Source organism: Arachis ipaensis, chromosome B05, assembly GCF_000816755.2.
Source record: "Arachis ipaensis cultivar K30076 chromosome B05, Araip1.1, whole genome shotgun sequence".
NCBI classification, from domain to species: domain Eukaryota; kingdom Viridiplantae; phylum Streptophyta; class Magnoliopsida; order Fabales; family Fabaceae; genus Arachis; species Arachis ipaensis.
Window position 1 is genome coordinate 146,236,302 of NC_029789.2, and position 14,521 is coordinate 146,250,822.

Below are 14,521 nucleotides of genomic sequence, written 5' to 3' on the forward strand. Positions count from 1 at the left end.
TAAAAAAAATATATTTTTCTAATAGTTTAATAGCACTCAAATAAATTCTTAATATCTGGGTTGATGGGATTTATAATGGTACAAACCACACTTATATTAGATGCCACGCCATCTTTAGAGTCCAAATTATACTACAATTAATTTTAGGATTCTTATTCGATATTCCATAAATAACTCCTCATATCATCTAATTTAACATACACCGAATGAATTTTGAAGGGACTTTTATTTAGAAATAAGACATGAGAGTTTTTAAAACCGTGTAAATGTTGAATCTCTCACTCTAACACCCCTCAAGAAAGTTTGTAATTAATATAGTTTCATTCAGGAGTATCTTTAACTTTTGATGTTTCATAGCCTGAAGTGTTTTAGTGGAGAGGAGACATCGTAATCTAGCTTTGTGGTATACACCAGTTTAACCAAGTTCGGCATTTTCATTTCTTTATAAATTGGAGGATTCTCTTCTGTCACCAACTCTTTTATTGGTCCATACATTCTTGAAGATTCATCCTTAACGTGTTGTCTCCGAGAGCATGAAACCAAAACTCGTGGACCTACTTTCTGAGCCACAACTCTGTGTTTGGCGCTCATAAACTTAAAACTTTCTAGGAGTTATTATAAGTCTCACTCTGTAATTCTTAGATCAAGGTTACCAATATAGAATCTACTTTCACACTTATCATCAATGGAACCATTTGCATCCTGCAATCAGCAATACATAAAATAAGTGCAGAATACAATCACTTAAAAATAAAATAAAAAAATTATCCGAAAAATTTTAGTTTCTATCGTATTAGTTAAGTAAACTCTAAGAACTCCAAAACTTGAATTTAGTCCAAAAGTGTATTTATGAGATGAGATGTGCTCTTTTCCTGTGGCATTTAAAATCGGAGGTACGGTCGTTCCTCTGTGTAATACAATTTTTGGTTTAAAAGAATTTCTTCTTATATACATCTGATAGAATTTCCATTTTGACATACAAAACATATCAACATAATGCTTCCTAGATAAGGATAATCATATCAAAAAGCAAAGAACAATATGGAACATGTAAACCAGCATTACAAAACCCTCCAGGTAAACAAAATTAAATAGAATAACAAGGAAACATACATGAGATAGTTAAGATTTCAGGGTTAAACCATACCATGATTGCAAAAGTGTGCAAGTGAAACAACTTCTGATCAACTAAAACTCCAAAGCATCAAATGTCCTTCACTCTGCAAATAAACAATACAATATAAATGTAACACTTCATTCAACAGGTCTTAACAAAAACTTGAAGGTTGACATTTAACAAATTCTTTGATAGAATCAACTTGAATGCGGTTCATTCAAAGTTAGTATATTGCCTGCAAAAGAGTCATCATTCTACAGTGCAAATTTGCAATAACAATTCTTAGAGAACAGAATCCTACGTATGATTGATTTTACTGTAATTAAGAAGCCAAAGATCAACAAACTCTTTTTCTTCTGTAAGAATTGATTTCTTACCCTTTTGAATGGAACACTCATTTTAACTGAAAAGAAGAAGAAGAAAAAGAAAGTAGGGCCAATACTTTTATTAAAAGGTGTGTCATCCCATTAAATGTAATCTCACACAATTGAAAATATTAATGATGAATAATTGATGGCTACAAATCACAAAACCTGGCCCTTAGCACTCCTCAGGTCAAATTTTCAATTTTTCAAAATGGGTTCCTTCTCTCGGGGGAGAAAAAAAAATCGAAGAACAAAACAATTTTTTTTATTTTTTGGGAAAAAAATTGAAGTCAAATTAAAACCCTGAAAAACACTCGAACTTAGAATATAAATTAGAGTTAACCAGAGCTTCCAAATGGTTATACAAATTAAATTCGAGAGCTTTTTTTTTTGCTGCCCACAATTAACAGAACAGAAAATATTGCGAAAGTACCTACCTAATCAATGAATTGATTGCTTTTCTGATGGTTAAGAAACGAAAGTAAGAGCAAAAAAACTTGGAAAATAGATGAATAGACAGTTACCGTGAAGAAAAATGATGCCTTCGACTGCAACTAATTAGGTATTCTGTTACTGAATGACGAAGAAGAAGAAGAAGGTGATGATGAACTCCACAAGGTAGAGTTGCGTCACAGTGGGCTTGACTTAATGGACCTGGCCCAATGTAAAAATTCCTCATTTTTTTCTATTTGGCAAGGAAATTTGTTGTTAACCGGAACAAAATTTGGAGTTTAATTTTAATTTTAATCCATTTACAACTTAAAACTTTGGGTAAAATAATTTTTTTTATAAGTTCATTTTTAATGTTTTTTTTAAATAATCTTAGCATTTAATTTTATTTAATTTTATCTTAATTTTTTTCATGAGACTTAATCTTAATAATAATAATAATAACAATGTCACTAATAATAATAATAATAATAATAATAATAATAATAAATAAAATTACTAGTTAAAACACAAATACATAAAATATAAATAAATTAAATTTATTTATTGATCATAAAATTAAAAAAAATACTTGTTCATTGAGGATGATCCAGATATTTAATAATGTGTTCTTTCAGTTTGGTAAAATCACGAACCATTTTTCTTCCTCCTTAAGCCCTAACCCTTCACCGTATTCTTCTTCCTCCCACACTTGCTTCTTCACCCTTGCTTTTCACTCTTGCTTTTTCAATAACATTTTTCACTCTTGCTTCCTCTCTCAACACAACCCTACTTGTGTTTTGGCTTTTATAAACTGGATTCACTACCCTCTACAACACGTGTCGCCTATGCAAGCAGGGAGGCTACCAATTGCAACCTGCGACTTGCACCTGCACACATGCCAAATGCAACCTGCGTTTTGGCGAATCCAATGCTAGTCAATAACTACTCATGTCTGCATGTAGGGGACAAAGGACACATTTCGAAACGTGGTTGTCCTGCCCTGCCAACTGCAGGCTGCGTTTTGTAATATGCTTCACTTTTTTAGTCTTTGTCCCACCCAAAACGCGGATTATTTTTTGAGAGTTCTGACAATGGCAGCTCCACATTTGTGTATAATACGTCATGCATCTATTTTCCAGCATTTCATCATTTATTTATCCATTTACAAATTAATTAGGGTAAAAACTAAAAACTTAATCTTATAATGTTTTCAACTCTCTACTGGTTCACTCTGATATTGATGTAATGCATAGTTCCCCCTTACTAATTTGAAGCTTCTAAGATTTTATGTTATAAAGGAGACTTGTTAATAGCTATGTTTATTCTTAAACACTTACTTCCCCACATAATCAAAATGTTAATTGTTGATCCCAAGTTTCTCGAGGAATAACTTTGGCTCTCTGTGGTATAGAACAGCACCCGAACCTCTTCCTTTTAGGTGGAATCAGCTGGATAAATTCAATATCATAAATCAAATTGGCATTTAAAAATCATTAACGATTAAATCTTCGAAAATGTTTAGTAACCAAAGAAAATTAATAAAAAATATTCATAACTTATCTTATTTAACTTTCATTAATTGTTGCAACAATTAATTAATACAAAATAAGGCAAGTTCTGTGACTTTTTTTTTCTAGCATTATCGTAAATCTTCTAGGTTGCTCTGTAGATCAATACTCTTAGCTAGTATATATTATAGAGTAAAGTATTGTTTTTGTCCTCAATGTTTGGGGTAAGTCCTAAAGTTGTCCCTAATGTTTAAGGGTGATTTGGCAAACACGTTGGAGAGGATAAAAGTGTATTTAAGTGCTTTGAACGCTGTTCTTTGTTGTTTGGTAATTTTTTCTTTAAATACTGATTTTACATGCTAAAAGCCCGTTCACTAAGCAAGAAATTGTAGTTTCTGCGTTTACTTAACATGCTTTACGTTTGTTGCTGGTCATGATTGACTTTAAAAATTTTCTCCATAATTTTTATCATTTTGAATACTTTCTTTTGTATGTTGATTTTTTTTTATTAAATTTTTTATTGTAATTTTCATATAATATAAATTATTGATTTTATTAAAAAAGACAAAGTAAATAAAAAATTGATCATACATAATAATAGAGTCATGAGTAATAAAATTTTATCATCCAAAATAATACTAAATAAAAGAATACTGAGAATTTAAATGTAAGGAACTGGTAAAAAAAATAAATCTTTATATATTAATAACAAAAAATGTAAATAGATTAAAAATATGTAATACTAATAGTTAGGCACAATATTGTCATTTAGTTTATGTAATTCACCTGCTAACCTATGAAATATGGACACTTCGCTAAGTTATCGTGTTCGTGTGTCGGATACATTTTAGACACGACACTCATCGATGCTCGTCCGACACATATGTCTGCTGTATCCAACCGTGTCTTAATAAAAAATAAAAAATTCTTTTTCGGACATGCCTGAACACACCTAAATACTATCACGTGTCCACGTGTCTAGTCTTATTATTAACATATATTCTTAAAATAAATTTAGATATAGTATATATTATTATTTATTAAAACAAAAATATTTTAAAAACTTGATATTATTAAAATAAGACATTAAAAATAATTAAAAATTTTAATTTATATTTTAATATCAATAAAATATCAAAATATCATTACAATTTATCTAAAAAATAATTTATATTTTATATATATGCGTGTCCCCATGTCATGTAAGATTTTAAAATTTACGTGTCGGCGTGTCCCGTGTCGTGTTGTGTTCCACGTCCATATCAATGCATCATAGCTACTAACAAATTAAGGGTTTTTTTTGTTAATTACATATACGTTATTTTGTTCTTAAACATTAGTCCTTGAATTATCCAAAGTAAAAGTTTATTATAACAATCACAACCTAAAATAGCCATATAATTTAATTTTTAAACTAACATTGACCAATTTCTATATGCATAAAATTGTTAGTGGATCTTAACTTTTTTTTTAATGACTATTACCCTTGTAAAATTTTTTTATTACGAGGATGAATCAAAATATGTAAAAAATTTTTTATAGAACCCTGTTTTACTGTAGCAAATCATTGAACAATAATAACATTTATCCATCACATCACATATTTTAACACGTAAAAGTATAAGAACACAAAGTTATTATAAGTTTATAACCACTTAATCAATTAAATAAAACTAGCGAAAAACATTAATTCACAAGAATAACTACATCAGAGAAGAGAGACAGTAAAAACACCAAACAGGAGGACAGAAAAATTTGACATCCCGTAATATTCTTCGGAAACTTGTATCCTTCAAGTCGAAGATGCCCATATCACGTGTAGAAGCAAAGTCTGATGATTTAAGCTCTATTAAGTTATCCGTGTAGTAAATTTGATTTCCTTTGCCTAGAAAATTGGTAGGTAACATCTGAACACTGGAATTGAATCCGATGAAGACTACATAATTTCCTAAACTATGTAATCTTGACCATTTTTTGGAACCTTTTCTCAATTCATAGATCTCAAATTTCATGGTCTCAAGTTCCTTATGTTCCTTCTCTGTTCCCCTCAAAGAAGCATAATGTCTTACCAACATCAATATGTTTCCATTGGCACATCCAATTACATATTTCAGCTTATAAGGGCTTGTGGTATACCCAATTGGAGGTGGGGCATGGATTCCTCCCACAACAGTCCCTGATTCTGTGTTGGTGTCAAATTTGTGTAGCTGGCCATCATAGTCTACTGCATATATTTTCTCTTTAAAAAATATGGCATCTTCGAAACTTGTGTCTGTTGTCAAGCCTGACCATGACCATCTCTTATTGTTAGGTTTGTAAAAGGCTAATCTATTGAGCTGTCCATATATAGCCACCGCCATAAAATCTTTGTTATCATTGTTAGGAGCTGAATTTATGACAACCTTCCAAATTTGGACCCTGTGCATACGATCGCGTTCTAGGCGAGAGATTTTGTCCTTAAAATCCCACATAATATATTCATCGTATTCACGACTATACTCAATTATATTGGGAAAAGTTGACAGTGGAGGAAGATCAAAATGCATCTTTGAAAATGGATTTAGCATTTGCATCTTACCTTGGGATATTGTTAGGGTGATCAGCCATCAGGTAAATGCATGAGACTGTAGATCTCCTCCTCCTCTTCATCAAAACTAGCCTTCAAAGTTTCTTCAGGTAGCATCAACCACGGAATTTCGTTGCTTTCAAGTTTGAGGTTCCATTCTTTGCAAACCAATCCAAGTGGGATGTGATCCTTGAATGAATGGAACCGCTTCTTGATTTCCTTCAACATATCTGGATGGATGTCTGCCCATCGACCAGTCTCGCCCATGTTTCAGACCTCAGAAGAGACGCCAAACACTTGGGTTTCCTTTTGCTAGTTACTGAACAAACCTCGGATTTTTAACTAGTATTATTATATATTAGAAAATAATCGACAGAATGTTAGATTTAATTTTTAAAATATGATTTAAGAATTTGTTTGAGTGAGTATTTAAGAAAATATTTTTTTTAAGTTATCTTTTTTATGGAATTTTATAGAAAAATAAAAATAATTTTATATTTGGATAACTCATATAAAAATATCATTTTATTTGTGAATGAATTATATTTAGTGTTTGTTTGGACCCATTATTTTGATAAAAAAAAAATTTTTTCAATGAAAAAATATCTTTTTTATTTTTTAGCGTGTTTGGCAAATTTTTAGAAGTAAAAGTAAAAATAGTAGAAAAAAAAGATCTTTTTTGAGAAGTTGTAATTTACATCTTTCTTTAAAAGATCTTTTTTCCTTAAAAAAAGATGTTTTTATGTAATAAATAAACAAAAAAGTACTTTTATATTGTTATACCCAAATATAATTGATAGATAAAAAGATCTTTTTGTATAAGATATCCAAACATAAAATTACTTTTACTTTTTCATAAGATCTTTTAAAAAAAAGATAATTCAAAAAAGATCTTTTTTTAGAAGCTCACCTAAACAAGTCCTTAGTGCTTGTTTGTGCGTCATTATCTTGATAAAAAAATATATTTTTCATTAAAAAAATATATTTTTTATTTTTTAGCGTGTTGGCAAATTTCTAGTATTAAAAGTAAAAGTACTAGAAAAATAAAAAAAAAACATCTTTTTTGAGAAGGTGCAATGTACATCTTTTTTTAAAAGATGTTTTTTCATTAAAAAAAAGATATTTTTCATGTAATAAATAAACAAAAAAGTATTTTTATATTGTTATACCCAAACATAATTGATAAATAAAAAGATCTTTTGAAATGAGATATCCAAACATAAAATTACTTTTACTTTTTTATAAGATCTCCTAAAAACAACTTAAAAAAAGATTTTTTCTTAAAAATTCACCAAAAAAACCCTTCCATATAATCATATAAAAAGATCGTTTTATTACTTATAGTCAGGATCATTGAGGAAATAGCGAGCAAAGATGCAATCTGGTGGACAGCGTCTTCTCTGTATGTCGCATGCCACTCAACCTTTATGGCGCCCCGGTGTGGTGGTGGTGAAGGTGGAGGTGGAGGTTGAAGAGCCATGAATCCTTCTCTGTCTCTTAGGTAGTGTTTGTTTTTAGAGACAGGACACAGAGACATTGACAGTACATGTTTAAAATGTGTTTGAAAGCAGATACATGGACACGAAACACATTGTCTCCGAGACAGTTTTTTATATTTTTGTGTCCACTCTTTTACGAAGGACAATGATAGACACGGAATTTGGAAGAGTGGACACGAATTTTTTTTATAAATTTTGTTTCCCTTTTTATCCATAGATATTTTTTATTATTCCACTATTATCCCTTCTTATTTTTTTCTATAATTAGTCTTGAAACTTTTGAAAAATAAATATTATTAAAAGTAAAATTGATCTTTTAAAATGCTAAAAAATACTTTATAAATTATAATTGATTTTATATAATTTAAAAAAAATCAGTCTTTAGATTAAAAAAATTTGGTTTTCTAAATAAAAATAGATTTTTATGTGCAAAAATCTGTCATCTTGATAGAGATGGTTTTACCCCGTCAGATATTATTTTCTAGTATCTGGAGCACGGAATATATAAAATAGATTTTATAAAGTATTAGAACTATGATTCATACTTAATATTTCGACCTTGCAACTGGACTTTAATTAATGTTGTCGACGCTAAAAGGCACCCGTTCGGCCTTCTCACTTAAAGGGTGAGCTACTATGCTTTTCAATTGAGTGGCATTTCGCAATGGCTTTATTTGCTATATTTTTATCTATTATTTTAGAAATTTATAATTCGTCCATTTTACTGGACGGAATTTTTATGAATTAGATTCATAAGAACCGACTATTCTAAGTTGGGGCCTCCGCCAGCTTAACTTTACACCCCAGAACGCTATTTTTTGTAGACCGAAAAAAATGGACCGGACTATACTCACCCTGGCCCCTCGGGCAACGGCTTTCTCTGAGAGGGGCTCGCTTCTTCAAGCCCCGCCCAACCTATACAAGGTGCTGCTGAAGTTTGACGCAGAGCTTTTTGGTTGTTAATTTATAGCAGCACTGAATAACATCTAACAGCTCCAGTCCTTCTGGTTGGTTTGCACTCCTGTCATCAGGTCACCAACTTCCTTGACCTTCCGGCACTGGACAGGCATCAGCGGCTAATCGGCTCCACCTCTGAAGGCGCACCATCTTTGGTACCATGATTGTCGTTGTTGAAATACCGCTTAAAGCATTCTTTCTAGATGCAAAAAGAAGAGAAAATGGTTTGGCTTACCACATGCGAATTTAAGAAGCTTATTTCATTCATTGATCTTATTGCAAATACAGAACAAAAATAAAGGATCTGTCATCTTGATAGAGATGGTTTTACCCCGTCAGATATTATTTTCTAGTATCTGGAGCACGGAATATATAAAATAGATTTTATAAAGTATTAGAACTATGATTCATACTTAATATTTCGACCTTGCAACTGGACTTTAATTAATGTTGTCGACGCTAAAAGGCACCCGTTCGGCCTTCTCACTTAAAGGGTGAGCTACTATGCTTTTCAATTGAGTGGCATTTCGCAATGGCTTTATTTGCTATATTTTTATCTATTATTTTAGAAATTTATAATTCGTCCATTTTACTGGACGGAATTTTTATGAATTAGATTCATAAGAACCGACTATTCTAAGTTGGGGCCTCCGCCAGCTTAACTTTACACCCCAGAACGCTATTTTTTGTAGACCGAAAAAAATGGACCGGACTATACTCACCCTGGCCCCTCGGGCAACGGCTTTCTCTGAGAGGGGCTCGCTTCTTCAAGCCCCGCCCAACCTATACAAGGTGCTGCTGAAGTTTGACGCAGAGCTTTTTGGTTGTTAATTTATAGCAGCACTGAATAACATCTAACAGCTCCAGTCCTTCTGGTTGGTTTGCACTCCTGTCATCAGGTCACCAACTTCCTTGACCTTCCGGCACTGGACAGGCATCAGCGGCTAATCGGCTCCACCTCTGAAGGCGCACCATCTTTGGTACCATGATTGTCGTTGTTGAAATACCGCTTAAAGCATTCTTTCTAGATGCAAAAAGAAGAGAAAATGGTTGGCTTACCATTAAAATCCCTAAGAGAGTAGATGTTGGGGAAGTCGCATCCGCCCCATCGCAAGCACCTACAATGTCATGATCACATTGGTTTACCTCTTGGGCCGAAATGGGCCCGCGAAGCCGGTCACCGCTTGACTACGCTCCTATCTTACTTTTTAGAAGTTCGACTTGCCTTCCCATTTCTTTTTATTAATTGTGCAGAATGACGCCAGTCAAGTAAGAATCGAATAGCTAGAGGAGATTGTGGTACCAGCCGTACTTAATAATAGAAAGATTTGGCAGAAATATGTAAAATTATCGTATATGCCTTAATAAAATCTTCATTCGATATGGAATGATTTAATATTTCTTTATTTATTAGCATCCGTTGCAAAGACTGAGCGAGAACGGTAAGGGACGTACAACGACGATTGCACCATTATCTGAAATGATAGATTGATTACATAGATTTTTTCAACTATGCGGATTTCGCAGCTTCCGCTGGAACTAAGGCTATTTCCAATGCCTGAAACTAAAAAAAAAAACCTAAGCAACCCAGAGAAGGGCTCAAAATCTGTCCCTTCAGTTGTGTAAGAAGGTGATCCACACGATCACGAGCCCGCTCCCGTCGAGCCTCTTCGACTGAAAAAAGATTTTTTTTTTAGTGCTTGTTTGGGCACCATTATCTTGATAAAAAAAAGATCTTTTTTTTTATTTTTAACATGTTTGACAAATTTTTAGTAGTAAAAGTAAAAGCACTAGAAAAATAAAAAAAAAAAAACATGTTTTTTGAGAAACTGTAATTTACATCTTTTTTTTAAAAGATCTTCTTTTCTAAAAAAATATTTTTTATATAATAAATAAACAAAAAAATATTTTTATATTATTATACCCAAATATAATTGATAGATAAAAAGATTTTTTTTGCATGAAATACCCAAACATAAAATTACTTTTACTTTTTTATAAGATCTCCTAAAAACAACTTAAAAAAAGATTTTTTCTTAAAAATTCACCAAAAAAACCCTTCCATATAATCATATAAAAAGATCGTTTTATTACTTATAGTCAGGATCATTGAGGAAATAGCGAGCAAAGATGCAATCTGGTGGACAGCGTCTTCTCTGTATGTCGCATGCCACTCAACCTTTATGGCGCCCCGGTGTGGTGGTGGTGAAGGTGGAGGTGGAGGTTGAAGAGCCATGAATCCTTCTCTGTCTCTTAGGTAGTGTTTGTTTTTAGAGACAGGACACAGAGACATTGACAGTACATGTTTAAAATGTGTTTGAAAGCAGATACATGGACACGAAACACATTGTCTCCGAGACAGTTTTTTATATTTTTGTGTCCACTCTTTTACGAAGGACAATGATAGACACGGAATTTGGAAGAGTGGACACGAATTTTTTTTATAAATTTTGTTTCCCTTTTTATCCATAGATATTTTTTATTATTCCACTATTATCCCTTCTTATTTTTTTCTATAATTAGTCTTGAAACTTTTGAAAAATAAATATTATTAAAAGTAAAATTGATCTTTTAAAATGCTAAAAAATACTTTATAAATTATGTTTGGTTTTATATAATTTAAAAAAAAATCAGTCTTTAGATTAAAAAAAATTAGTTTTCTAAATAAAAATAGATTTTTATGTGCAAAAAATAATTTTTTTTTTATGTAAAAACGGATTCTTTTTTAAAATTGATTTTTTATTTAAAATTAATTTGGCATATTAACCTAAACAAAATTTTTTATTAATCAAACTCAGATCTATTTTTTTATTAATCTTAACCATATGTATTCTTACATATTAATAATAAATTTAAAAATAAAATAAATATATTTATAATTTTTATTTTAATATAAATACTATTATATATTTTTTTATTAAAAATTTTTGTCTCTTCAAACGTTTTTTCAAGTTTTATATGTACTCCTACGTACTCTCGTTTTCTATTAAATTAATTTGTATTTGATGTAAAAAATTTAGAATCATATGATTATTTTTGTCATTTTATATAATATTTTATACAATTTCTAAATTATTTTTTTTTTCTGTCATATCATTCTTTTTTTGAAAAAAGAGTTAAAAGAAACTCTGTTTGGATTTTTTTTAGTGAATATCATGCTAGATGAATATTAACAATAAATCACTTGCATCGAACAATGATCCTAATCAAATTTTATAACTAATATAAACAAATTATATTTATATTTGTAGTTAAAATACGAATAAAAGTAAAAAAAATGAGTATATTTGGTCAATAAATTATAATTTAAATGACATAATTTTTTAATTTTTTCATATTCATTTAGAGGTTGTAGATTCAAATTTTCCTATTTTTGATAAAAAAAAATTTGAGTATATTTGCAATGAACAGATAAAGAAAGAACTTAACAAATAATACATGAGTAAATAAGGGTAACACTTTAACAGTCTAATCTAATTTGTTTGCAAATAGTAAATATCTAGATCTATATGTATATAATATATTCCCAAACCATATTGATGCGGAATAAAAAGATTCATCGAATCAAGACATTATGGTTTTCTTTTTTTTTTTTCCCTTAATTTGGTGTCCAGACGTTATAATATATGATTTTTTCTCAGAATAAAATAAAATCTATTAAATCTTTGTAGGACCTAATAAAGTAGTTAGTGATACTATCTATTCTTGAAAATAAAAAGAAAATTATGATTTAAATATCTAACCTTACAGATAATAGAAAAAGCTATTGTGGTTATCTAATTAATGAACAAAATGCTAGATTGCTAATTTCAAGTCATTATTATGAACAAAATGAGTTTCTCTTCTTTTTTTGGGGGGGACGTTAAATGAGTTTATTCAATTATGGCTTCAATAATCTGAGCAAAAGACTTGCAAGCATCTCATTTTTTTTTTTTTTTCAAGTACCTTACTCCCACTTTTTTTCTTTTTCAATAAATTTTATATATCAATTTTTTAGATATAACTAGAATTTGAATTAAAAATCATCCAAATAGTCTAATAAAGAGAATTTATTCCCTTATCAATAGAGAATGGCATCTCAAATTCAGCTATACATACAGGGAAGGGAACCGTGCAACTGACTGTTTAGCTAAGCTAAGTACAGAAAAAGAACCTAGTTATCATTTTGTGGACCTGCCTTTTGGTATCCTTAGAATGATTATTGATAATGATACTAGAGGGATCGTTTTACCCCGCATAGTTACAGTGTAGCCTCTTAGTCTTCTTAGACTTCATGTCCCGTTTAAAGTACCAAAAAAAAAAAAAAACTAAAATTTAAATTCAGTGCACCTCTTAACAAGACAAACATAATTGCCACAAAACCAAGCTTTGCGATGTGTAAGCATCTCATTTTTTTTTTTTTTTAGTTTTAGGCTAAGTCCGATAACTCTACTCGAAACTCATCGGCCCCGGAATCTAGACTCCCTTATCATTAAACTCCTGAAAAAGAGGTCTTCAATGTAATGTATGTTCATGGCTGTTGCAACGCTAGTGTTCTCTCTGGTGCTGCCCCTCACTGAACAAATTTAGAACCCAGAGCGATTTGTAATTGTGGATGTGACTTTTGGTCGGGTCTCGTTTGCTGCCTGCGCTCTGAATGAAACTCTGACGCCGAGGGTGCACAAACATGAAAGCTTCAGCTTCCTCTCCTTTGAATTTGCAATTTCAATGAAGCCGTTTCTAGGTTCCCAGCCTATTTGCCCTCGAACTCGTTTCTTGCACCGAGCTCGCTCCTTTTTCTCTTGTAGCCAACATGCATCTTCAGTTTGGTTGCATCTCTTGTCTCAATGCAAATTGCTGCGGCCGCTGGAAACCCACCCTTACTGTTTCTTCATTTCCAATTGCTTTAAACAAGGTCGTGGAAGACATGTGATTTCTCAGGTCAAGTTTGCTTATGTTGGTTCCTCCTTAAACCCTCTGAATTTGGTATTGATTTTGATTGATGTTTGTCTCTGAAATTGTTCTACATGTAGCAATTACTTTTATTTTTTGTTGTTGAATTTTCTAAATTATTATGTTTCTCTATTTTTTATTGATTTGCCTTCTTCAAGAGTTGTTGTCAACTTTGAACTTCCATGTTGATAATATGCCACATCGCCAGAGGTAGTTGCATACTCCAGTTCTGACGAAGGCAATCTAATGCTGCCATTTTAGCAATTGTGTGAGCAAGCAGGTTTTCTTTTTTGGGTGTCCAAGTTAGACCACAATTTAGTAATCTTTTTATTAGCCCTCTAATATCTTGTAGTATTGCTTTAGTTTTTCCGATAGAAGTATTTGATTTTATGGTTTGGATTAGTTTTAAACTGTCTGATTCAATTAATATTTTCTCCAATCCAAATTATCAATAATAATAATAAGGGCTTTTCTAATAGCTATAACTTCATCTATTATACTTGAATGTGTGCTAATTTTTCCAGAGAAGCCTAACACAATCTTTCTATTATTGTTCCTAATGATCACAGATATTGCTCATTTTTCATCATCCGTCCTAAAAGCAACATCCACATTAGCTTTTAACCAATCTTTCAGTGAAGGGCTCCATCTGATCAGGTGTGTTCTTCTATTTTTCTCGCTCTTCTTTTCTACAAATTGTTGGTCTGTTGTGTTTCAAAATAGATTCTCTATCAGTTTATCTCTTTTAATTGTCCATTCTGGTTGAATATTCAGCTGCTGAAACATTTTCTAATTTCTTGTCTTCCACACCTCCCAATCTAGAAAACATACTCTACTTATTCTCATCTCTTGATGATCTCCTCTCTGTTTTTTTATTTTCTCTATACATTCCATGAACCAAACCCCAAACGATTTTACTAAGTTTGTTGTGGGTGTGCACTGACATTTCGCCCCAAACCAGATGGCTCGTGCCATTCGCAGAGAAGCAGTACATACTCTGTAATTTCAATCCCCGTGTTACACACTTGACAAATAGGACTAATTATCAATTATTTTCTTATATAAGTTAGCATTTACAGGCAGGATATCTTGGGCTGCCTTCTATAAGAACGTTCTAATTTTTGGAAAAACTTTTATATTCCAAA

General features: G+C 31.3%; 1 protein-coding gene and 1 long non-coding RNA gene across 2 annotated transcripts; both read right to left on the reverse strand.

The window, feature by feature from the left end:
* LOC107642213 lies at window positions 199-2,161 on the reverse strand. Its single transcript, XR_001620643.2, has 3 exons — window positions 2,007-2,161; window positions 1,148-1,220; window positions 199-702 (listed from the first exon to the last, which is right to left on the reverse strand). It is a non-coding gene; the product is annotated as an uncharacterized LOC107642213 (long non-coding RNA).
* Window positions 5,126-5,995, reverse strand: LOC107641505. The gene has a single exon (XM_016344994.1). It carries the CDS (start codon window positions 5,993-5,995, stop codon window positions 5,126-5,128), a length of 870 nt encoding a protein of 289 aa, XP_016200480.1.